Genomic DNA, 26,719 nt, shown 5'->3' on the forward strand with positions numbered 1-26,719 from the left:
AGGCGGGGACTGCGCTCAGGGCTCGCTAGGGTTCTCCTGGAACCTGGGCTGCTCAAGCTGAGTAGAGTACTAAGCAAGGGGGAGGGGGAGGGAGAGAGACAGAGACAGAGACAGAGACAGAGGAAGTGGGGGAGGAGGGAGGGCGAGAGAGAGGCTGAGAGAAGCTCCTAGCAGGCTCTAGTCCAAGTGAGAGGGTCAGGTCTGGACAATTGTGTGCCAGGAGCACAAGTGGGATTTGGATGAGCCATGTGTGTGAGAAGCAAAGCTGAGGTGATGTAAGCACCTGGGGAGGAGCACAGGCAGAGGAGGAAGAGGAGGAGGAGGGGGAGGAGGAGGAGGAGGAGGAGGAGGAGGAGGAGGCGGCGGCGGCGGCGGCAGCCACGGGGCGGCTGCCAGTCCAGAACAGAATGATGGGCAACTCTCAACACAAGCAACCGAGGAGTAAGAGCCAAAGCAGGATGCATTCAGCAACAGGTACTCTCTTCCCTTCCCTCCTTTTTCTGGGGCTTCTACAGCAAGGGCCTCCCCAGCTGCAGCCAAGCGGGGCCCCTGACCCTTGGCGTGACTTGCAGGGGCTGGCAGGGGGCGGGGAGAGAGCCCGAGGGAGATGTGGGTGTACTCCCAGCTCCGCTGCTCCCGCGCCAGCCCGAATTGCATAAGTCAGAGCTCCCTGAGCTGACAAGGGCCAGCCTCTTTGCCAACAACCCCATGTAGCCTCTGGAGGGTGGCTGGAGCGTCAGGGAAGTGAGCAACGTGCCTTGGACTGAAGTTTATTGCTAGGATTGTGCTTTCTGTCTGGATCCAATAGGCAAAGACCTGCAACCATGCATGGCTTATCCTTTATGAGACTCCTTTGTTATTCAAACCTTCATCTCCCCCCACCCCCCCCCACCCCCACCTAGCACTGTACACCTACACCTCTCCTGGCTTTACCTCATATGCTGCATGCACGGAATGATCCAGATGAATCTGTTTCTTGCTGTGTAATGCCCTGCCCCCACCTCCTGCCCCAGCCCCGGAGGAGGAGAGCTTTCCTCATTGCATGGGTGAGAGGAGCATGTGTCAGTCTTGAGCTTGTGGCCTTCCCACCCTGGGCATGCCCCGCTTCATCCCTGGGCACTCTCCAGACATAGACTTGAGGGTGCTGGCATACTTCCTCCCAACGGCCTCTTCCTGGGTGCCAACAGTATGGAAATCAGGGAGACAGAATCTGGAGACAACTTTTCCTAGCTCGCCTTCCCAAGCAGTGCAAGAGTAATGTGGATGAAACTTCTCTTGCCCATTCACCCCCCTCCCCCCACCAACTGTTTTCCCTCCTGCCTAATCCTTGGCCACTTGGGAAGCACCTTCCACTGCTATCTCAGATCAGGCCACATGCGGTAGGACCAGGGGTACCTTCCCTGCCCTCCTCCTTCCATCTTGACGGTGCCCCCTCTCTCCCTTCTCAGTGCTCCTCCTCACAGAAGAAGTCCATGGTTTTCTCTGGACCCATTCAAGAGGCCCACATCCACTGTTCGGGCCAGTGGGAAGGAAAGGAAAGTTTTTAACAAGTGTAACTCAAGTTTACAGTAAGAAAGCAGCACACAGATTGGTGTCTTGCCGAAAGCCTACCTTGTTCAGGACCAGAGAGTTGCCTCTGCCTTTTCCTGGGAACTCAGCTGGCCGAGTGGTTAAGGGGAGTCATTCAGGGCCAGCCAGTCCTAGAGGTGGCTCTAGAATGGGGGTCTCACAGGGTGTAGGGGCAAGGGAAACTACAGAAAAGCAACTTGGGATGTGCTGACAGGCAGGGTAACTGCCACTGGGGTCCACCTGTCAGAGCTGGGCCTGATTTGACCTCCTAAGGGGGCTTAATTTGAGCACCTGTGGGGCACTGAGCCAGCAGCAAAGGTTCTGGGCATTGAGTTTTCTTTGGAATCTTCTGGGGACATACTCTTCTAAGGCCACTATTAAGTGAATGGCCCAGCCACCACTTCATAGCATCCTGCTTCTCTGCCACAGAACTGGAGGCTCACGGCCCACTGGTGTTAAATGGAGATACTGTGCAGCCCAGTACAGGAGCTTGAGGATAACTTTCCACATAACTGCTGGTGCTACAGCTTGGAACAGTTACTGGCTGCTATTTCATTTCTTAGAAATTGCTCTGTGTCTTCAGTGCCAGCTCCAATCTAGGGTCATCCTGGAAGCAGTAGCTGCTGCACCAGCTTCTGGCAGCATGAGGAGGTAGCCTCGTGAGCACTTCTCCCTCCCTCTCTCATTTTACCTCCTGGCCCTTGCCATTCCCCAGCACTGCACCAGCTCACTCACCATCCCTAGGCAGTCTCAGAAGCCTTGGTTGAACACTCAGTCCCACTGAGCTAACTAGAGAAGGAACTGGTTAGCCTCTCAGCCCCAGGCTGCCCGCTGACTGGTCAAGGAGAAGAGATAAGCACAGGAAACAGTCAGCTAGTGGTCTCAGGGAGGAGGTGAGGCCTGATCACAGGAGGTAGGTCTGTCCTAAGGTCACCAGGAAAAGCTCATAGAGGAAGAAAGCACCTCTTCCATTGCCCACCCTTACATGCAAATGTCCTTTCTTCAGAGCTCTGACTCGGGCCTGCAACTGCTCTTACTCTACACCCTCTCCCGTGGAAGTCAAGGCCACACTTGGAGACCACTTCCATGGGCTTAGACTCCACATCTCTATTCCCAGCTCAAACTAACAGTCAACTGCTCCATCTCCACCCAAATGTCCCACAAGGACCTCACAGTCAGCTAAGCACATCTTGCACTACCCTCCACCAGTGCAAAGAGGCTCCCCTTTCTCTCATCCATTTTCTCTTGGTGATACCACCATCTCTCCAGTAACCCAAACTAGAAAGTAGTCACCCTTTGCTCTTTTTTTTCTCTCCCTCACACTTAAATTTTTCATCCGTCCATCCATCCATTCATTCCAAAAGTATTTATTGTTGAGTCTTCCTCTGAGACCTGGTAGTCCCTCCTCTTAGCCCACTGTCACTGTGAGTCCAGACCTTTGTTACCTCTGATCTGTTCCAGAACTGGGCTCCCTGCCTCCACCTTTGCCCTTCTCTTGGCCATGCCTAGCACAGCCAGCCACCAGAGTGATCTGCCCCTGCACTCTCTTGCTATGAACCCAAGGCTTGCTCATTTGGGGCAGAGAGATCAGGTTTGCCCCCAGTGTGTGCCCTGGTTGTCCCAGGAGGCCCAGGGGATCACTTGCATGTGATATAGACAAAACTTTTTTTTTTTTGTTTTTACCTTTCAGAGTTCTGTATATATTTTAATGTGTATCAGAAAAAATATAACTAGCAAATCTAAACCATGGTTTCTCATATTTTTTTTATTAGGGCAAGATTAAGTGTTTTAAAGGGAGGAGTCTTATTAAATAAAATAACTAAGTAAATAGTAGTACAGGTGGTGCATGGAAATGGAAAAAAAGTTGAAAATGTGAGACACAATTGCCTGAGGTTTGGGAAGCACCAGTTTCTAAGGGTAAAGTATATGTTCCGTAGCATTTCGTGGACACTTTCCATGATTAGACCCACCTACCTCTCCAGCCTTACCTCCTGTCACTTCCTTTCGAATTTGATGATCTAGCCATCTTGAATGATTTGTGGTTTTCCAAATACACCATGCCCATTCAACACTTCCATGCTCTCACAAATGCACTTTCTTTTGCCTGGAACACTTCCACTGCTGCCTCTAACCATCCCCTCCCATCTTCTGTTGGCAATTTCCTATTCATCCTTCAAAAGCCTGACTGGCTGTCTCCTCTTCTCTGAAGGCTTCCCCGACAGATCTCCTTCCTCCATACAAAATTAATTAACAGAATTCATCCTTCCCTCCTCTGTACTAATTTGGTACTGTGTACATATGCTGGCGTGGTCTTTTCAGTATACTTTTCATCTATCTTTTTTTAATTAAGATTTTATTTATTTTTAAGTTTATTTACTTTGAGAGAGAGAGAGAACACAAGCAGGGGAGGGGGCAGAGAGAAGGAGAGACAGAATCCCAAGCAGGCCTCGTGCTATCAGTGCATAGCCCAATATGGTGCTTGAACCCATGAACCATGAGATCATGACCTGAGCCGAGATCGAGTCAGACACTTAACCGATTGAGCCACCCAGGTGCCCCAAGATATTATTGTTTTAAGAGCGATTTTAGGTTTGCAAAATTGAGGATAAGGTATAGAGATTTCCTATATACCCCCCAGCCCCACACATGCACAACCTCCCCCATGATCAACATCCCCCACCAAAGTGGGACATTTGTTGCAATTGATAAAACCTATACTGACACATCGTTATCACCCAAAGTTCATAGTTTACATTACAGTTCATTCTTGGTGTTGCATATTCTATGGGTTTGGACAAATGTATGATGGCATGTACCCATCATTATAGTATCGTACAGAGTATTTTTACTTCTCTAAACATCTTCTGTGTTCCACGTACTCCTCCCTCCTTTACCCATCCCCAAACCCCAGCAGCCACTGCTCTTTTTACTGTCTTCCATGGTTTTGCTTTTTCCACAATGTCATATAGAGTTGGAATCATACAGTATGCAGCCTTTTCAGATTGGCTTCTTTCAAGCATTGCCATTTTGAGGGGGGAGGGGCAGGGGAAGAGAGAGAATCTCAAGCAGGTTCCATGCCCAGTGCGGAGCCCAATGTGGGGCTCAATCTCACAACCATGAGCTCATGACCTGAGCCAAAATCAAGAATCAGACACTTAACCACTTAACCTGAGACACCCAGGCACCCCTCAAGCATTGCCTCAAGGTTGTTGTTACATGCTTATCTCCTCTAGTAAAATGTGAGCTTTTCGATGAAAAAGGCTAACACTTGTTTACCAAAAGGTGGGAAAGAGCCATTGAGCAGACCTTGGAAGGCTTGAATTCTTTTTTATTTTTTATTTTTTATTTTTTATTATATGAAATTTATTGTCAAATTAGTTTCCATACAACACCCAGTGCTCATCCCAAAAGATGCCCTCTTCAATGCCCATCACCTATCCTCCCCTCCCTCCCACCCCCATCAACCCTCAATTTGTTCTCAGTTTTTAAGAGTCTCTTGTGCTTTGGCTCTCTCCCACTCTAACCTCTTTTTTTTTTTCCTTCCCCTCCCCCATGGGTTTCTGTTAAGTTTCTCAGGATCCACATAAGAGTGAAAACATACGGTATCTGTCTTTCTCTGTATGGCTTATTTCACTTACCATAACACTCTCCAGTTCTATCCATGTTGCTACAAAGGGCCATACTTCATTCTTTCTCATTGCCACGTAGTACTCCATTGTGTATATAAACCACAATTACTTTATCCATTCATCAGTTGATGGACATTTAGGCTCTTTCCATAATTTGGCTATTGTTGAGAGTGCTGCTCTAAACATTGGGGTACAAGTGCCCCTATGCATCAGCACTCCTGTATCAGAAGGCTTGAATTCTGATATCTCTTGCCTGTGAACCAGCAGGATGATCTTAGGCAACTCATTCGCCTCTGCTACCTTCATCCTTCAGCTATAAAAAGCCATGAATTCTTAAAAGACATCCTTAGCGCACACACACACACACACACCACCCCCCCCCAAGGGTGGTTGGGAAGATGTGGTATGAGATAGCTAGGAAAGCTTTTAGAAAGTTGAACTTGCTTTTCAAATGAAATAAGAGTGATTATGATTGCAGATGGGGGAACACCGTGAGTCTTGCCCTAAGAATGGAACCAGTAGTGAGTCTGGTATGTTCAGGGGACCATGGGGAGCAGCCAGGCTGAGCCACTTCCAGCAACCAATGCAGCTGCAAAGCAGGTAAGAGTGCAGGTGGGGGTAGCACTAGGATGGATGTTCACAGCATGTAGAAGCCATAGGCTGCTTTGACACTGGGAAACCTTGCCTGCCAGGCTCATGAGTTGGAATTAATTTGCCACTACCTTTCATACCCCCTTCCACCTCTTGAGTAAATTGTAGCCCTGTTGCCCTATGAATCTGGATGGGGTGGGTGGCAATGTGTGCTAGTGCCACCTGAAGTACACAGCATGTGCATAGTTGTGCATACATGAACGACCTGTTTGAACATAGAAGGGAAAATGTATGCTAGCACTTTTCATCCACAACTTTACTTAACCCTCAGAACAGCCTCCAGGCAGGAATTGTTGATGCCATTTGACAGATGAGAAAACTGAGTCTCAGGAAGAGCGCTGTCCAAGGGTCTGATGACAAGGAAGTTGCAGAGCCAGGATTGGAGTCCAAGTCTGTCTGACTGTCAGGCTTGTTCCTATCGCACCATGTGATGTGCTTCTCAGCATCTTTGCAACCATGGCAGGAGTTACTAACCTCGGAAACTGGGTGCAGTGAAAGGAGGGGTTCTGTGGCTTTGTTCTGGTAGGGCTAGCAAATCTCTATAGTAACAAGGACTGCAATTCCCAGCCCAGTAGAAGCCCCACCATATGTCTGTGTGATGGCACGTTTGTGTTGTTGGAATAATTGAACTCATTGGAGGCTCTGTGTTGTGTCCAGAAACTGGAGCTGAGGATTCCTGAGCTAGCAAGAAAGTGGGGGCATACTTCAATTTAAGCCTAAACCAGGTGTTGAGAGGGGCTTTAGATGCAGAAAGAACTGGTACTGTGCTGCTTTCTGACCACCCCCAACCCAAGCAGCCATCCCTGTGCTGTGAGCAAGGTGACCTGTGCTTAAAGATGAAAATGAGTCCACTGTTCTCTGTACCTGAACAAAATGAGGAAATAATCTCATTGCATTTGTGAGGCGTTTTTGTAGTTGACCTGGCCCTTTCATATTCATAAGCTTATTGAATTCCCACAATCTTTGGAGAGCCTAGGTGGCTCAGTCAGTTAAGCATCCAACTTTGGCTCAGGTCATGATCTTACAGTTCATAGGTTCAAGCCCTATGTTAGGCTCTGTGCTGATAGCTCAGAGCCTGGCATTTGCTTCGGATTCTGTGTCTCCTCTCTCTCTGCCCCTCCTCCACTTGCTCTCTCTCTCTCTCTCTCTCTCTCTCTCAAAAATAAATAACTTTTAAAAAATTCCCACAATTGGGGCACCTGGGTGGCTCAGTTGGTTGAGCGTCCGACTTCGGCTCAGGTCATGATCTCATAGTTTGTGGGTTCAAGCCCCGCATCAGGCTCTGTGCTGACTGCTTGCTCAGAGCCTGGAGCCTGCTTCAGATTCTGTCTCCTTCTCTCTCTGCCCCTCCCCTGCTCACACTTTGTCTGACTCTGTTTCTCAAAAATAAATAAATGTAAAAAAAATTTTTTTTAAATTCCCACAATCTTTGATTTCAGCATGGTGGATGCTAAAGTGGGAGAGGCTTATGAGGGATTCAGGTGGCCTCTATCCCCCTTGGGGACCTTCTTCCCAAAGACATATTTCCTAACCTGACTTAATGAGCCCATTGGAAGGTGGTATGGAAGAAGTTGAAACTCTAGGCCACCAAAGTATTTCCTGGTTTTCCTCACCTCCCACAACTGATAGGAATGTTGGAGGTAGAGGCACGAGCCCTGGAGCTGGAGGTCAATCATGATAGTCACACATTTCCTGGCCTAGAAATGGAAGGAAGCAAAAAGTGGGTATAAAAAAGTTACAATGGCCCACCTAATGTCAAATAACAGGGAAATGGCTAAGTAAATCCAATGCATACCATCTCACTGAAGTATGATAGAGCCGTAAAGAGCTAATTACTGGGTCGGCTTGGAAACTTTGTCAATATTGATAATGAGTATGCCATATAAAAGGCACAATACAAAATTGTATCTATGCTGAGCTTTACATACCCTGTAAAAAGTATGTCTGCACAGGAGCAAGGACTAGAGGGGAATTGTGGAAAAAGCAAAACTTGATTTATTGTGAGTGGCAGGCTCGTTGGTGAATTATTCTTTCCCTTAGATTTCCATTAATGTTGTTATAATGTCATTTATGCAAAGAAAAAATAAAAACCATTAACATATAGAACAATTGCACTGGCAAATCATTCTGTCAAGCTGAGAAACCAAAGCATATCATTTCTCTGAGCCAGCAAACACACTTGAAAGACATCAGTGCAAGAGGAAATGCCTCTTTTTATGGGAAGTAGCCACGGAGAATAGGGAAATGTGTGATTTAGTGTGAAAAGCCCCAGATTTGAATCCAAGCCCTGAGCCTTACTTTGAGTCTTCGGGGGAAGTTATTTCACCCCTTAATGTATCTGTGGTTTCTTCATCTGGAATGTGAGGATACTAATAACAGCTGCCACCACCTCACAAAGCTGTAGTACAGAACAAATGATATAGGATGTCTCACAGGGCTTTGTGAGGTGGGAAATGCTGCAGTGTAAAGCCTTATCATGGTATATATACAAATATTTTGAGACAAAACACTAGATACTGTTTGCCACTGTCCCACCTCTGTTGGCAACAAAGCTAGGTTGGCCTGTGCTGCTAGGTGGCTTCTCAGGTGGCATCCACTTTGTCTTCTCTGAGTGCTGGGTGCCGCTGACATTTGATTAAGCAAGTAAAGCTTTCCAGTTTTAGCCATGGTTGGGGAATAATTGGGAAATATCGTGGGCTTGTGTCCTCCTCTAAAATGCTTAAACTTCATGGAGAGAAGATTAGAATAATTGATAAAGAACATGGTCAAGACCCCTTCAGCTGCTCGGATTCTCAGCCACACTTGGCCATGTCCTAGCCGTACGCCTTCAGACAAGTGACCTAAGCTCTCAGAGTGTCCAGTACTTCCTTGGTCTGGAGGACTTTGTTGTGCCTACCTTAGTGTGGCGGTGAGGATGAAATGAGGTGCCGGCATGCAGTAAGGAGCATGGGTGCGCTGCCTTTATTACTGCTTAGAACTGTCAGAATAGGAAGGATCCCTAGGCATCACCTAATCCAGGGCTTCTCAACGAGTGCCAAGAGGGGTGTGGAGGGAGTCTTGGGGGGCACAGTGTGTATATATTATTATTTTTGTATGTCAGCATTGAAAAATCTGTGAGACAGGGCGCCTGGATGGCTCTCAGCCCGTTAAGCATCCGACTCTTGATCTCAGCTTAGGTCTTGATCTCAGGGTTATGAGTTCAAGCCTCACATTGGGCTCCATGCTGGGCACAGAGCCTACTTAAAAATAATCTGTGGGAAAAACCGACTTTTTGTCTAGCATGGTGCAACCCAGGTGCTTTTTTTTTTAATATGAAATTTATTGTCAAATTGGCTTCCATACAACACCCAGTGCTCATCCCAACAGGTGCCCTCCTCAATACCCATCACCCACCCTCCCCTCCCTCCCATCACCCATCACCCATCAACCCTCAGTTTATTTTCAGTTTTTAAGAGTCTCTTATGGTTTGCTTCACTCCCTCTCTAACTTTTTTTCCCCTTCCCCTCCCCCATGGTCTTCTGTTAAGTTTCTCAGGATCCACATATGGAAAACATATGGTATCTGTACCATATGGTACAGATGTGAAAACATATGGTATCTGTATTTCTCTCTGTATGACTTATTTCACTTAACATAACACTCTCCAGTTCCATCCATGTTGCTACAAAGGGCCATATTTCATTCTTTCTCATTGCCACGTAGTACTCCATTGTGTATATAAACCACAATTTCTTTATCCATTCATCAGTTGATGGACATTTAGGCTCTTTCCATAATTTGGCTATTGTTGAAAGTGCTGCTATAAACATTGGGGTACAAGTGTCCCTATGCATCAGCACTCCTGTATCCCTTGGGTAAATTCCTAACAGTGCTATTGCTGGGTCATAGGGTAGGTCTATTTTTAATTTTTTGAGGAACTTCCACACTGTTTTCCAGAGCGGCTGCACCAGTTTGCATTCCCACCAACAGTGCAAGAGGATTCCCATTTCTCCACATCCTCTCCAGCATCTATAGTCTTCTTGATTTGTTCATTTTAGCCACTCTGACCGGCGTGAGGTGGTATCTCAGTGTGGTTTTGATTTGTATTTCCCTGATGAGGAGCGACGTTCAGCATCTTTTCATGTGCCTGTTGGCCATCTGGATGTCTTCTTTAGAGAAGTGTCTATTCATGTTTTCTGCCCATTTCTCCACTGGATTATTTGTTTTTCAGGTGTGGAGTTTGGTGAGTTCTTTATAGATTTTGGATACTAGCCCTTTGTCCGATATGTCATTTGCAAATATCTTTCCCCATTCCATTTGTTGCCTTTTAGTTTTGTTGATTGTTTCCTTTGCAGTGCAGAAGCTTCTTATCTTGATGAGGTACCAATAGTTCACCTTTGCTTTTAATTCCCTTACCTTTGGAGATGTGTCAAGTAAGAAATTGCTGTGGCTGAGGTCAGAGAGGTTTTTTCCTGCTGTCTCCTCTAGGGTTTTGATGGTTTCCTGTCTCACATTCAGGTCACTTATCCATTTTGAGTTTATTTTTGTGAATGGTGTAAGAAAATACAACCCAGGTATTTTAATAAAAGTGAGATACATGTTTGGAAACCACCCGTCTCCCACAAAACTTTCATTGTATAGACCCACAGAAGTAAGGTGATGTGCCCAAGGTTACCCAGCTACAGAGATTAACATTGGCCACAGTCCATCTGCTCTCCCCCTACCGCACTGCAGTCACCGCTGCCCACCACTCTCTAGTCACCACACTGTCCCTATGCCCTCTGGGATTTCCTCATCACCATGGAGATGCCCTGTGCCACATGGCCATATCCATATGACCATTATCAAGCTGGGAGAAACCAGACAAAGCTCTGACATTGAGAATAGGCAAAAACGATGTTTGAGATAACAAGGAAAGATGTCCCTGGTAGGAGGTCCTGTACACTGACAGGTCAGCTCCACATTACCTCCAGGCAGTATTTCCAAACAATCTGAGCTAATGCGGCCTCCTAAGTGCCCTCTGCATCCCTGTGGAGTAAATGGTCTTTGATGAAACCTTCATCTCTCTCAATAGCAGATTTTCTATTTAAAAAGTCAATCTCCTGTCAAATTTTCCAGGAGCACAGATGGAGGGGTGTGGGGACCTGGGAGCTGGATAAAGCTCTCAATTTCTCCTTGTCATGTGGGTGGAGTGTGTTCTTTGAGTCTGCTTTCTGGCGTTGGGAATGGTGGCACAGAGACACCTCTATGAATTCCTCTTGTGAAGTTTGTAGACCTGGGGGTCGGGCAGGTGCTGTGTAGGCCCCTTAGGCTTGCCTCAGAGAAGATGTGCCCCTCTCCTGTGCCACATAGGAGATAAAAGACACATACCATCTCTAGCATACTGCTCCTTTGAAATATTCTGACCCATCCAGCATCCTGGGGTCTTGCTCCTGCTTCCGGGACCTGACTTCTGGAATTTCTGGCTTCTGTGACTTAGCTCCTCACACTTCTGCCCTGGCTTTCATTGCTGAACACTGATGCCTCCACCCTCAGCCTTTCCATACTCTTGACTACCTTCATCCCTGCACCATGACTATCTTGCTGGACATGTGCCCCAGCCTTTGGTTCTGTCACCAGCTCCCTCCTACTCTCTGGTTGCTGCAGGGCCTGGCTTGGGGTACAGGAGCTGTCTTCTCAGAGTAAAGAGCAAAAGTGGAAAACTTGAGTTCTCTTTTGGTGGCCACAGAGCCCAACCAACACCGCTGGTTTTTAGGATGAAGACAGCCTCCATCCCTACCATCGCCAGGCCTCCAACCACCCAAACGTGAGATCTGTGTTATGGAAACTGACACACACCAACCATTTCCCCACCCAGGGACAATAGTTTGCCCTGACTCACACCCAAAGAACTGAAAAACCTGAGTTGAGGGAACAAAAGGCAAATATCAGCCAAGGAGACAAGACTAATTTGTAGATTCTTCCCATCCCAAACACCATGGCTCTGGTCTTGCATGATGGTGGCTTCCTACCACAGCAACAGCAGGCAACTCCTGACCAGAGAGGCCCAGATGAGAAGTGACTGCTGAGGTTGATGACACATTCAGCCCTATGTGAGGTGAGCCAGGGATGGTAACTGATGGGAGATCAAGCTGAGGATAAAACCAATAACATTTCTGAAGGGATGCCCTCCTGAGGCTCAGGTAGAGGTCCAGCAGGTCTGGGAGGGATATAGAAGACACAGGCCAGCCCCAGCATATCTTCTTCCGAGCCAAGCAGTATTCTAAGTGCTTTGCAGATATTAACACATTTGATCCACACAACAACCTTAGAGTATAGGTAATTTTATTAAGCCTCATAAAGGAGATATATAGATTAGAAATGGCAAATTATATAACAAACATATTAATTAGACATTGAGGCTCAGAGGAGTTAAGTAACTTGTCCAAGGGCACACAGGTGAGACTGGGATTTGAGTCCAGGCAGTAGGGCTTCCAGATCTGTCTTCTTAGCCACTATGCTAATCTGTCAACATGAGGGAGCTAAGACATTCAGGCTACCTTTGCCCTCCACCGGGCTAAGACTGGACTTCAGTTTCTGCTAAGAATTAGTGTGATGGTTAGCAACCTGGAGAGACTGTAAACACTATCAATGCCTGGGATCCATGACAGAAATTCTGGTTCAGTTGGTCTGAGATGAAGTCCAGCCTGTGGGGAATGTGGAGGTCAGGGTGAGCAGCAGTTTGGGGGGAAGCTCCTTGACTTGAAAACACACAGCATCTCTCCCATCCTGACAAACATTTACCTCCCAGCTCTTCCTCCCCCTCTAGCTATGGCCCTATCTCTTTCCTAACTACAACCAGACTTCCTGAGAGGTGTCTCCACTCCCCTCCCATTTCCCTTCTTAACCTGCTGTGGGTAGGCTTCCAGGAAGCCAGCCTTGCAAGGTTACCCTTTTAGTGTTGACACAGTGAACATTCACTGGTTGGGCCTCAGCCTACTTAAATCCTTGAATGTAGTTGATGACATCAACGGTCCTTGCTTCTAGAAACTAACCTTCTCCCAACTCTGGGGGCACAATGCATTCTCCTTGTCTGGGAGTTTCACCCATCATTTTATTTTTTTTAAAAATTTTATATTTATTTTTGAGAGAGAGAGGGTGAGGGAAGGGCAGAGAGAGACGGAGACACAGAATCTGAAGCAGGCTCCAGGCTCCAAGCTGTCAGCACAGAGCCCAATGCAGGGCTTGAACCCATGAACTGTGAGATCATGACCTGAGCCGAAGTTGGACACTTAACTGACTGAGCCACCCAGGCACCCCTCACCAATCTTTTTAGATGGCTTTTTGTACCAAGCCATACACATTTAAATTCTGAAGATGGGGCCTCTAGAGACCCTCAGCCCTGTCCCTTCTTTTAGGGAGTTGAGAGTCTAGTCAGTACCAGAGGTACTCAGTACCCTTAAGGTAACAAGGTGGTTCCCCCAAGAGAAGCCCTAACTCCTTTCCTCAAGCTACTTCCCTGTCTCTCTGCATCTCTGGCAAAAATGAGAAAGAGAACAAAGCTCCTGCTAATTCTCTTTCTACCCTGTGAGCAAGAACCCAGGATGGGTTCCCTTCCAAGACAGTTGATTATGAGACAAGGTGTGGTTTGTCTGCCTGTGCTCATTTTGGCAGTATGGTCATGGAATCCCTTTGTAATGGGCTTCTGGCACAGGTGAGTTTTTCCTGGATTCTTGTCCTTCTGAACACACAGAAACAACTTTGAACAAGATATGTTTTAAATGTTTAAAACCAATGATTCTCTCATGCTTTCTGTCCTGGGAAATAGACTTTGCTAGAATCTGCAATATGCTAACAGTGTGGAGGTAGGAGAAGCAGTGAAGAAGGCCAGCAGGGTTCTCCACGTGATGCCACAGAGAGCAAGGTTGGACTCTGAATCTCACTATTCTCTGGTTGTTGGACCTTGGCAAAGCCTCTTTCCCTCTCTGAGCCTTAGCTTTCTCCCCTCTTATTGGGATTCGTCATCATTAGCTCCTGTGCCAGTAGTGAGGATGTTGGGAGATGACCTCTACGTGCTGTAGGCATGATCCTCTGCCAGAGTAGGCACTCGCTAAAAGTTGGGGAAACTGAATTGAATTGCATTCAACCGTGGTGCACAAGCTTGTTCTGGGCCAGGGAGAAAGTGTGTGTGTGCAAGAGAGACCTGCAAAAAACAAGGCCTATCTCTGTGCAAGTCTCTCCTCTGGGAAGGAAGGGGCCCACACAGTGACAATAGACCAGGGGCGCTGACTCAGACAGCCAGTTCCTGCTCATTTCCCCTCACTGCAGGACAGCGGCTGGGCCGAACAGGAGGTCAGCCTTCTGTGGGGCTCTGACTCGGGCCTTTGGCTGGGAACCTTCCCTAGAGAAAGACAAAACCAACTCACAGACAGCTCCCCTCACCTGTCTGCTGTGGTGGGGCCCTCTGGACCAGTGTGGCTGTGGGTAGGCACTGGGGGCAGAAGGAAGTGGGAAAGTGGAGAAAGGAACCTTGCTTGTTGAATCCAGCATTTCTTTCCCTGGGCTGTGTAGCCCAGGAACAACTTCGCAGGCAACAGACCATGTAACTGATGGGGCCAAACTGATCCAGCTAGGGTGCAGGGAAACGGAGTTCAGAAAGAGTCCCTGGGTACCCACTGAGGAGCCTGGGGACACGGCTCTGAACAGCGTGGAGCCTTTTGGCTCCCTGCCCCCAGCGTGGACCCACAACACACTTCTCCCTCGCATGAGAATTTGCTGGATGTGGAGTCTTGGTCATCCATACCACTAGGATGGAGAGAGCCGAGTCTGTCACCCTCTTCTGGAGCCGGGGAGGTGAGTCTTCTGGGGGAGGAGGGTCGCATGCTCAGCGGAGGGGAGAAGGGAAGGAATTGGGGCCCATTGTTGAGGAGGAGGGGCTTCGTGCACTCAGAGCTATCCTGAGGCAGGCTGGGCCATCTTGGAGTAATGTGGGTTCCCTTAGTACTACCAGTATGCAAGGAGGGGCAGGATGAATTCAAATTTGGGTGGCTCTGGAGGAGGAGAGGGTGGATGTGATCACATCCCAACCCTGATAAAGGAATAATAAAAGTGACCGACAAGTCATTAGTGTGTATATAAGAAATACTGTATCCCTTGTTTTCTATAAATCGACTAACATACTTTCTGCTCATTTGGATGGTGGCAAATGCCATCTCAGTCAATCTTGGGGCTTTACCCACCTCCTGGACTCCTGCTGAAATGCTGATTTTTTTTTTTTTTTCAATACCAAAGCATGGGGGCAGGGAGGAGCAGGAAAGGGATGCCTCTCACTCGTCATCTGTTCACACATGCTACTAGCAAAGGACCGAGTGCCTTCTAATTTCAGTTCCAGCCAGATCTCCTGGAGGTAGGGTGGAATACAGTTCAGAGTCCTGAGGCGCACCAGTTCTCCTCTCTGGCTTGGGTGAAGAGAATGAGCCAGGACAAGGGAGGTGACACTGCAGTTGTCTGCCCTTGAAAATTGTACTGGAGGCTATAGACGGCTGCAGAGGTAGCTGGCAGGACACACTGTGAGTCCCTGTTGTGTCTCTGGGGTTCTAGTTGGTCCTTTGTGGCAGGAATATACTCAAGAGGAGTTTGTGAGCTAAGGTAGTTTGACAGGCACAACAATAGGACTGAGAACAAAATACTGTGAGAACCACACGCTGTTTGGCATGGAGAAGAATCACAAGACAGTGGTCTTTGGTCTTCAGGCCTTTGAAGGGATGTCACAGGGTGAAGACAGTAGATGGGTCAAAGGGGGCTCAGGTGGCACAGCTGAAGCCTGGGGATAAAGAAGGATTTTCAAACAGATTCTCCATGGGCTGTCTTGAAAAGGAGTGAGGGGTCTGGGTGTCTTTGGACAGGTTGCCTTTCTATTTTTAATGTTTATTTATTTGGGGGGATGGAGGGGCAGAAAGAGGGAGAGAGAGAATCCCAAGCAGTCCCCAAGCCATCAGCATAAGCCCAATGTGGGGGTCTCAAACTCAAGAACCTGAGTTGAAATCAAGAGTCGGATGCTTAACCGACTGAGCTACCCAGGCAAGGTTGCCTTTCTCACAGTCATCAGGCCAGCCCTTGGGAAGACAAGGGCAAGTGAGAACTGGCTTTCCTCTTCTGCAGCAGAGGGGCGGGGTGAGGGTGGGGAGGGGGGGGAGGGGGTAGGAGGGGGGAAGCTCCGCCCTCCCCCAGGATGCAGGCCAGGCCCCACCCTGCAGTGGACTCCCCTCCCCCCACCTCTACAGCTACCTCCCTGGCACCCTGACTCTCTCCCTCCCACTGGGCTCCCTGCTTCCACTCTTGCCCCCCTCCAGCCATTGTCCACTCTGCAATCAGAGCACAACTTTACAGAACAGACCCGGCTGCTCAAAATCCTCCCATGGCTGCCCACTGTCCATTGGTGAAAGTCAAGATAGATTTATTTCTCTTCTTTTTTGCTTCCTTGCTACTCTCTAAAAACAGAGCAGAGATAAGATCGTTTCTCACTCCCCAACACAGATCTGACATCTCATAAATTTATACCCTAGACAACTGGAAAAGGCTATATTTAACCTTCTGCCTTGTAGCTTTTAATGGAGGGACTTGCTTCAGGCACTGCCTTCTAACACCACAGGAGACCAGAACTTTTCTTTGTTCTCTGCAGGCCAAAGACAGCCTCTGCCTTCAGCTGGGTGATGCAGGCTGCTTGGCCAGCCACCCGCCCCAGAACACCCACCACTCCCCCTCTCCAGGTGAAAGAGGTTCCCATCCCAACCCCTGGAGGGTGCCCCCTCAGCTTTCGTATCTGCAAATATTTGAAAGACTCCTTATGAACCCCATAGCTGGAGAAGTGGAACAACCGGTGAGCACAAGAATATGACAGAGGACAAGGCCAAGAGGTGTGAGCAGGGCTAGGGGAGAGAGCCAGGAGAGAAGCAAATGTACTTTCAGGGCTCTAGTTGTGGTTGTAGGAGAGGGAGAGGAAGGTATGCTAAGTAATGTGTCAGTTCCTGTAAGCAAAGCTTTGCAAGTCTTGCTTCATGTGATCCTCACACCAAACCTAGGAGGTAGGTACTATTATTGCCCACATCGTACTTCACTGAGGAGACTGAGGGTCAGATCAGTTCAGTGACTCACCCAACATCATACACAACTTGAAAGCAACAGAACTGGAGCACCGGGGCGGGGGGGGGGGGGGGGGGGGGCGCCTGTGTGGCTCAGTCGGTTAAGCGTCCAACTTGGGCTCGGGTCATGATCTCACAGTTCGTGGGTTTGAGCCCCATATTGGACTCTGTACTGACAGTGCAAAGCCTGCTTCGGAGTCCCTCTCTCCCTCGCTCTCTGCCCCACCCCACTCATACTTGCTCGCGCTCTCGCTCTCTCAAAGTAAATAAATAAACTTAAAAAAAAGAAAGAAAGAAAGTGACAGAACCAAGATTGAGTCCAGGCCTGTCAAACTTCAAAGCCCAGTTGCTTTACACAGTCCCAAGATCTCCCTGGCTGAGTTGGCCCTGCCTTTTGGAGCAATTCTAATGTACTAATCTCCATGACTTCCTTGACTGTCTTTTACAAATGCTTGAGACTCCTGCAGGCTCTTTCCATATTGCCCACCACCCAGGACCCCAGGCCCACCTCAAGCTCTTCCCTTAGCTGTGGAGCCCAGCCCCACGGATGATGTTTTTCGATGGTTCCCCTGAGCTCTGTCCTGATGGGCCGACTTCTTCCCACCTCTGCTTCCATACACTGTTCTCTTCTGCCTTGCAGATAGCAGCTACTGGACACAGTCACCTTAAACAATGAGCCATACTATCCTTTTCACTGTGTCTTCACCTGGACACCCAGGCTCCTGCCGCTGTCTCAGCCCCACCCTCACCGCTTTGTCCTCCACGGTGTGGGGAATGAGAGTCACCACCGGCACTGGTTTGGAAACCTTCACTGGGCCAACAAAGGGGCAGCTACAGCAAAATGACTGCCCCAGAGCTAATGGACAAAGCAATAGAGTGGTAATAACAACCACATTTGTAGGGCACTTTATTGCTTACCAACTGGTTCCACAGTCAGCAGAGTAGTAGGGAAGGGAACTCCAAGGTGATCTTAATGGAACACAGTACAGCTTTATGGAACATTGAATTACATGGGGAGAAAATGATTCTTTCTCCCTTCTCTTTATGGCTTTCTGATTACATCAAAGAGAAGGTCTCAGTGTGGTGCTATTCTTCAGCCTCTGTAATGCTTGCTAATCTTCTTTTGGAACAGAGCTAGAGTGGGCCTCAGGCTCAAAGACACTGAGAAACAATGATATCTACATAAGATTTAATTACTCTGTTTCCATTGTGTTTATTTTTACAGCTACTTTCTCTTTGTGGCAAGTGAAACTCGTTTTGTTTTGGTTTTCGGTTGCCAAATAAAATTTCTTTTAATATAAATTTATCTAAGGAAAAAAACGTTATTTTGAGAAGAAAGATTAAATGAATAGGAAATAGAACCAGTGGTGCCCAGATATGGCAAAGCTCACCCAAGTGGTACCTAAATGGCTGAAGCCTGGGCAACATTGGAATTGTCAGCATTGAGTTGACACAGGAATGCCATGGCATTTGATCAGGACCAAGTTCCTCGGCATGGCCTATAAGGCCCTGCATGGTCTACTCCTACTAGTGCCCTAGACTTCATTGTCCTTTACTCTCCTCCCTCCCCCACACTATACTCTTCCATGCCTGCTAGCCTTTGAGCATGCTGTGCCCTCTGCAATGTCTCTCGCACATGTCTTGTCTACCCATCCCACACAAATTTATTCTTCAAGACTCAGTTTAAATGGTACCTCCTCAGGGCACCTGGGTGGCTTAGTTGGTTGACCATCTGACTCTTGATTTCAGATCAGGTCATGATCTCACAGGTCATGAGATTAAGCCCCGCATCAGGCTCTGGGCTGACAGTGCACAGCCAGCTTGGGATTCTCTCTCCCTGTCTCTACCCACCCCCAAAACCCCCACTTTCATGTGCACACTCTCTCTCTCAAAAATAAATACACTTAAAAAAAATAAATGGTACCTCCTTTAGGAAGCTGTCCTTCAGCTAAGCACTAGGTTCATTTATTTCTCTATTATAATGTCTCTCCCATGGCTATAATTATTTGCTTATAGGCCAATATCTTCTACCATATTGATTCCAAATGCATTTTATAAGAAAAACTTACAGAGAGAGAAAGAGAAAGGGTAGGAGAGGGAATAAAAATGTAACTCTGAGTGAGGCCCATGCACAGTGATTGGGCCCTGGGGACTGTCACAGCTCCTGGAATCACTTGGAATTGAGGTTTTCCAGATGCCAGATAAGAGCTTACACAGGCCACAAAGCCTATCTGGGGACTGCTGCTGGGGGGCTGTTGCAGGTCACATGTATTGGGGTGCCTTTGGGATCAACACCTAGGATCTAAAGGAAGGAGGTAGTACTGATTCAAGGGGGAAGTTGGCTGTGACACTGTCTTAATGAAAACCTCAGCTGACCTTACAAGAAATTCTGGAACTAGGTTGGCCCTTCAGAGTTGTTCTGAGTCAGAGTGAGGGGACCAGGTATAAATACCATGGCACATGGACCAGCCATTAGACACAGGCTGCCTCCAGGGAGGGAGCGTGGCCTTGAGCAAAGCAACCCCTTCCTCTCGGGAGGTGGCTGGGCAAGGCCCAAAAAGGACTGTCAGCCAGCAGCACTTGGTCCTGGGGGTACCTGAAGGGGCATCACCGTGTCTACCACAGGAACATCGTCAGCACCCCTGCCCTGAGGCTTCAGTGCTGGGGAGGCATGGAGAAGAGAACAGTGACTTGGAGGGCAGAGTGTGGCTGTCAAGAGTTAGTGACTGGAAGAGCCTAGTAAACATTTGTGAAAAGAATAAATGGCTGAGTAGGATGTTCTAGGCACTGTGTTTAGAGGTGAGGAGGACACAGAGATGAACAAGTCACAGGGAACTTCTGGTATAATTGGCATAACAGATACGTAGAGGCACTATTCCAAAACAAGGCGGTAAGTGCTACAATGTGTACTAAACCACTTTGTTCTTCCTTCTCTTGGAGGCCTTACCATAGGGAATCTTCTCGCAACCCTCTAAGGCCAGAATTACTGTCCTCACTCTGCACATGTGAAAACTGAGATCCAGGGATTTTTTTTTTAGAAGTCATTGCCGGTCCGAGCCCCCAAACCAGGCTGGTGCCCTGAACAGTCAGGCTTCATAGCTCATGCCCTCTCCCCTACACTGCCCAGCCCTTCTCAAAGCCATGTGCAGCCCTTTGCACTTTGCAAAGTGCTTACCACATCTATTTCATCTTGTCATAGCCCTGTGAGGGAGTACAATTAGGGTGTCAGAAGAAAATAGCTTTTTACCTTTATTTTCTTAACCCACCTGGTATGCTTTCAGAAATAGATATATTCTGATCATATTTATAACAGTGACATTCTTTTTTATCCTGGCTTTCTTTTTTCCTACACATTCTCAACCACCTGTGAAAATCTCTCATTACACTCATCTGTTCTTCCATATCTTGCCTCAAAAGTGAGAAAATTGTGATCAAAATCCAGTTCCTTCTGAGCTGTGAGAGGGGAAATGTTTTTTTTTTTCCTCTTTTCATTTCAAACTCACTCAAAAAGGCAAAACTTTATTGATTTGAAACATTAAAATGTATGAAGCCAAGAATATCTCTGATTTTATGTGTGATTAATAAATCCAGGAGAGATTGGGGAGGCGGGGTTATACAGGCTGAATAACAGGCCACTTAGAGGCAACTAAAAATCTCCTTTGAGGAGCTGGGTCTTGAGTGGGGCAGCTGCTCCTTGCCCCACCCTGTACCCTCTCCCCACTTTTGTGCCCACCTTCCTCCTCAAACTCCAGTCCCAGTCTTTTCCTTCTCTTTATTCCCACCTAAAAGATTTCCCATCAAATGTCAGTGTTGGCATGTTTTGAGGCTGTACAAAAAGAATTCTAGCAAATCTGCCAATGAGTTCCATTGCGGTCTGTCTGGTCCCAGAGGTCACCCAGAGCAAAGCTTTTCTCTAGAGTTTCCCTGGCAGAAACTATCACACTGTAGAAAACCAACAATTGCTCTGTGTTCCAGAGGAGAAAAGTCTCCATATGTTCCCTGCTAGAATAAAGATGTACACACCCTCGTCCATGCTTAGCATGACTTCATTTGCCAACACTAACACAGGACTATAATTCAAATTTCCTCTCTCTTTATAACTACCAAAATACCATGCTGCCCTCATGGATTAAACAAGGGAATCCTCATTTCTACTCATTTCCTTGACTCCCCTGTAGAGAGCTTGCAATAAGCAATGGGGGCCAAAGTGGGGTGCAGGGGTCAGCTTTATGCTTTAAAGATTAGCAAGGTAAATAAGTTGCCTTTATTAAGGTATAGTGTTCAAAGAGTTAAAACCATGACTGTAATTGACATATAGAGTGATCACATATCAAAGATTCATTTAACTCACTGCTGAGGGAGCCAGCATTGTGGTAAAGCAGATTTTTAAAAAGATAACAAGAGTTTGGCAGTTTCTCAAGAAGTTAAACATAGAATTGTCACATGACCCAGCAATTCCACTTCTAGGTGTAGATCCAAAAGAATTGAAAACAAGGACCCAAACAGATAATTGTACATGAATGTTCATAGCAGCATTGTTCACGATAGCCAAAAGACCAAAACAACCCAAATGTCCATCCATGGATGAATGAATAAACAAAATGTGGTATATCCATATAATAGAATATTATTCAGCCATGAAAGGGAGTGAAGTTCTAATCCATGCAACACTATGGATAAACCTTGAAGACATTATGCTAAGTGAAATAAACCAGACACAAAAGAACAAATACTGCATGATTCCACTACTGTGAAATATCTAGAATAGGCACATTCTACAGAAAGTAGACTGGAAGTTACCAAGGACTAGGAGGACAGGAGGAAGGGAAAATTAGTGCTTCATGTTTCTATTTGGGGTAATGACAAATTTTGGAAATGGATACAGTGTGGATATAGTTAATACCACTGAATTGTACACTTAAAATGGCTAAAATGGTGAGTTTTATGTTATGTCTATCTTACCACAATAAAAAATAGTTTGAAAAAAGACATGAGAGACCAAAAGAGGTGAGAGACTTTGAAAGAATGATGGAATAAGATCAAAAAGTTAGATACAAAACTGGGTATGTCTAGAGGATAATACAACTGTAACCTTTAGTGCTATCTTTCCTACTGGACAGAAATAACTTTCATTTCTACCAGACAAGAATCATTCACAACTTGCCAATGTTCTACAAGTTAACTTTTAATTTTACAGAGTGAACCTTAATCAATAATGAATAGTCGGGGCATCTGGGTGGCTCAGTCAGTTGAGCATCCAACTCTTGATTGAGCCCTGCATTGGGCTCTGTGCTGACAGTTTGGAGCCTGCTTGAAATTCTCTCTCCCTCTCTCTCTGTCCCCCCGCCCTGCTTATGTTCTCTCTCCCTCTGTCTCCATCTCTGTCTCTGTCTGTCTGTCTGTCTCTCTCTCTGTCAATAAATAAATAAATAAATAAATAAATAAATAAACTTTTTAAAAAATAGTGAATAGTCAAGCAACCTCACTGACGATACTCTCATATGTTCTTGAAAGAGTGCTCAGCAATCTATTTTGCCTTGCTGTCAAGTTTTAGATCATTTTTTAACACCTCAAATAATACATGACAAACCACACTCCCATGTGAGTCTCCATGAAAGAACCTTAACTTTAACTTCAAAGCCTGACTCTCATGTGGCATTTACATCTTGGTGGCATCTTCTGTGTGGCAGCAAGCAAGTGTAGTCCTGGGTCACTTGTCAGTCCCACATTAGTCTGTAATTGCACATCACTGCCAGACCAATCCTTCAAAGCACTACTTTCACTGTGTTCCTCCCACACACAGAATTGAAATGACTCCTGATCTAGCCCACACTTCTCAGACTGGCTCACAGAAGCCTCTGGAATCTAGCCTGGATAGAGATTTGCAAAGGAGACTTCTCATCACACTCAGCCCCACCAGGTTGTTCTCTCCCAACTCCTTGCTGTGACTCAGACCTTTGTTTAAGCAGATACTCCATCTTTTTGTACCTGGCCCATCTCTTATTCTATTGGGCCTATTGGCAGTTTCCCAAATTTCAATCATCGATGTACCACTGTCACAAATGCTGTTTACTGTCTGTACTATTTACTAATTTAAAAAAACTCTACTCTTTCAAAAAAGGTTTTACTTGCCCAAAGCTGCAGGTTTGATGTGCTATTTATTTTTTTTAATTTTTTAAATGTTTTTATTTATTTTTGAGACACAGAGAGACAGAGCATGAGCAGGGGAGGGGCATAGAGAGAGGGAGACACAGAATCTGAAGCAGGCTCCAGGCTCTGAGCTGTCAGCACAGAGCCCGACGTGGGGCTTGAACTCACAGACTGTGAGATCATGACCTGAGCTGAAGTCGGACACTCAACCGACTGAGCCACCCAGGTGCCTCCTTTTTTAATTTTTTTTAATGTTTATTCATTTTTGAGAGACAGAGAGAGACAGAGCATGAGTGGAGTTGATGCAGAGATAGAGGGAGACACAGAATCCAAAGCAGGCTCCAGGTTCCGAGTTGTCAGCACAGAGCCTGACACAGGGCTCGAACTCATGGACCAGACCGCGAGATCATAACCTGAGCCAAAGTCAGACATCCAACCGACTTAGCCACCCAGGTGCCCCTGATGTGCTATTTAAAGAAAAACTTTTATTGGTCTCCTAAGTGGCTCAGTTGGTTAAGCATCTGACTCTTTGTTTTCAAGTTCATTTATTTATTTTGAGAGAGAGAGATCTTGAGCAGGGGAGGGGCAGAGAGAGAGGGGGGCAAAGAGAATCCCAAGCAGGCTTCACAGCCTGACATGGGGCTTGACCTCACAAAACGTGAGACCATGACCTAAGCTAAAACCAAAGTTGGACGCTCAATCAACTGAGCCAGGCATCCCTAAGCATCTGACTTTTTATCTCAGCTCAGGTCTCAGTCTCCAGGTCATGAGTTCAGGCCCCATGTTGTTCTCTGTGCTGGGCATGAAGCCTACTTTTAAAAAAAATTAAAGAAAAAAAGTTTATCTGTGTATCACCTGAAATCACAATTATTTCCTGCTTGATTGTGTCCTAATTGTTTGGTATGTTTGGCCTTACTTGAAGACTGTAAGCTCCTTGAAGACAGGTACCATGGCTTTGGCATCTCTGGCATGCACCACTGACCTAAGCAGTTGACATGTCCCCACCACGTACCCTTTGCTTGATTCAGTGTCCCATCTTCTTTGGTAAGCTTCTCATCAAAACACTGATGGCTTTCCTTTTGTCCCTTTAGTGTGCACAGAAACATTGAAAATGTACTCCCAGTCCTCCAGGGACTTATACCCTGGTTGGGGGAACAAAAGCAGGTATTCTTGGTGAGGCAGGCAAACCTAACTCCCTTTAGGCCACTTTCTACGTATGTTACCTTGAACAAGAAGCCTCCCTACCCCTTAGTTTCCTCACCAATGAAATGACAATAATAATGATAGTACCTGCTTTGCGTCCCTCATAAAACAGAGAGGAGGCTCCATTGAAACGATAGTTGTGGGGGCGCCTGGGTGGCTCAGTTGGTTAAGCGGCCGACTTCGGCTCAGGTCATGATCTCGCGGTCAGTGAGTTCAAGCTTCACGTCGGGCTCTGTGCTGACAGCTCAGAGCCTGGAGCCTGTTTCAGATTCTGTGTCTTCCTATCTCTGACCTTCCCCCATTCATGCTCTGTCTCTCTCTGTCTCAAAAATAAATAAACGTTAAAAAAAATTAAAAAAAAAGAAACGATAGTTGTGTGTTTTCTAAATAAGAAAATGATATCCACATTTTAGCCAAATGATTCCACGAATATTAAATAATACAAGATGGCCAAATAAAGAATGTCACAAGGCAGTTTCCCAAGCTCCAAATTAGTCCCTGTGGCACTCACTAACGGGTGGCAGGATTCCAGAAAGCTTGCTTGAGATGGGTCATGAAGCATAAGTGGAAGTTCTGTAAAGGCTGGGAGTGAGGAGGGGTGGCCTATCTAGATGTGGAGCATGAGGGAAGCCAACTGAATAAGGGAAGAAAGATGGGTACCTGCTTGGAGCTGGTGAGGAAGCTAACTGAGCTACACAGAGGGAAGTGTGAAATGGCAGTGGGGAAATGCAAGGCACACCCAGAAGGTGGAGGCCGCCAATGCTTGGCTCAGGCTGGCTGAGAGAAGTCACTGGCTCTTGAATGGAAGAGCATGTGAGGAAACCAAGCTTTAGAGGGCAGATTCTTCTAAGATCGCACTTCTTGTCTTCCTCATAATTTATTTATCATTTATATGTTTGTCTTGCAAAATAAAATACAGACTCATTATACCCAAAAAAAATCAAAAGTAAGCCAACGAGTATTTAGAGTCAAAAATGAAAGTCCACCTCTAACTCGCCCCTCCCCATCCCCAGCCAATTCCGGTGTCCTTCAAGGACTTCACCTGTTATCAGCATGTTGTGACTCATTCCAGATCTTTTTCTATTAATACGCCTACTTTGTGTGTGTGTGTCTGTGTGTGTGTATATACATATCTTTTTACATAAATGAGATTCTATTATACATTTTGTACAGAGCTTTGATGGTCCTTCTTTTTAACTTAATCTGTCCATGGACATCTTTCTATGGCAGGATATCTCCTTTTGAAAGGCTATATAGCATTCCTTAGTAAGAATATACCATGATTTAGTTAATCAATCCCCTATTGATGAGGACTTCTGCAATTAATTTTGCTTTTTCTTGTTTACTTTTATGTCTTTAAAGTAATAAATGCATGTAGCAAGGGACATGAAACAGTATAAGAGAGTGTTTAGTGAAAAAAGTAATTCTCCTGCCTGTCGCTAACTCCCCACCCCACTTTAACAGCTCCCCCCCCTCAAGAGGCATCCACAGTTACCAGTTTCCTGTGTGTCTTTCCATAAATCATCTATACGTATGCAAGTGTGTGTGTGTGTGTGTGTGTGTGTGTGTGTGTGAAAGTATGTGCATGTGTGTGGAGATGGAGGGAGAGGCAGAGAAAGAGAGAAGATTTCATATAAGCACATATTGTATCTACATGATTCTTCCTTTTTATGTTTATTCATTTATTTTTGAGAGAGAGAGGGAGGACAAGTGGGGGAGGGCCAGAGACAGAGGGAGAGAGAGAGAGACTCCCAAGCAGGCTCCATGCCATCAGCACAGAGCCTGATGCGGGACTCAATCCCACTAACTGTGAGATCATGATCTGAGCCAAAATCGAGTCGACACTTGACTGAGACACCCAGGTGCCCCTCTACATGATTCTTCTTAATGGCTGCAGAGTATTGTGTGTGGCCAAGATGCAATATATCTAACCTACCTTCTATTGAAAGGGGTTATTTCCTGTAGGTAGTCATTACAGGTAGTACTACAGTGCATATCTTTGTTCATGTTATCTTCTTGTGCACTCTATCTCTAGTGTGAATTCTTAGAAGTGGCACTGATGGGTAAAAAGGAATGTGCATTTAAACTTTTGACAGATAAAGCCAAATTGCCCTCCAAGGACGTTGTTCCACTTGACCCTCCTACTAACCATGTATGAGAGTGCCTGCTGCTCCATATGCTCTCTCCCTATCATGGCATGTAATAAAGCCTTTCATCCGACTGGGGAACAAGATGGAAACTTGAGGTGGTTGTGTGGGAATGTAGTTAAGGAAGGCAGAGATTGCCCAGTTGTTCCCCACAAGTATGGTTGAGACTCTCATAACAGCCCGATAGTGGATGTAACTTCACAAACATTGTGTCCCCAAGACCTTAGGTATCTAGTGGCACCCAGGAATTACTCATGATCCACAAACCCAC

At 46.5% G+C, this 26,719-nt stretch overlaps 1 protein-coding gene across 4 annotated transcripts in view; it reads left to right on the plus strand.

Moving 5' to 3' along the window:
* The first annotated feature begins 374 nt into the window (after positions 1-374).
* NHSL2 (NHS like 2) overlaps positions 375-26,719 on the plus strand; it is an 86,201-nt gene continuing 59,856 nt past the window's right edge. The window contains exon 1 of one of the 4 annotated variants that reach the window (XM_045471985.1): positions 375-474. In XM_045471985.1, coding sequence (XP_045327941.1) covers positions 408-474 — 67 coding nt within the window. In that variant the 5' untranslated portion in view covers positions 375-407. Of the gene's footprint in view, positions 475-13,734; positions 14,661-26,719 lie in introns of those variants that run through there. The other 3 variants (XM_045471982.1, XM_045471983.1, XM_045471984.1) reach the window with 3 other exon arrangements.

The sequence above is a fragment of the Leopardus geoffroyi genome, chromosome X (genome assembly GCF_018350155.1).
Source record: "Leopardus geoffroyi isolate Oge1 chromosome X, O.geoffroyi_Oge1_pat1.0, whole genome shotgun sequence".
In the NCBI taxonomy this organism is placed as follows: Eukaryota; Metazoa; Chordata; class Mammalia; order Carnivora; family Felidae; genus Leopardus; species Leopardus geoffroyi.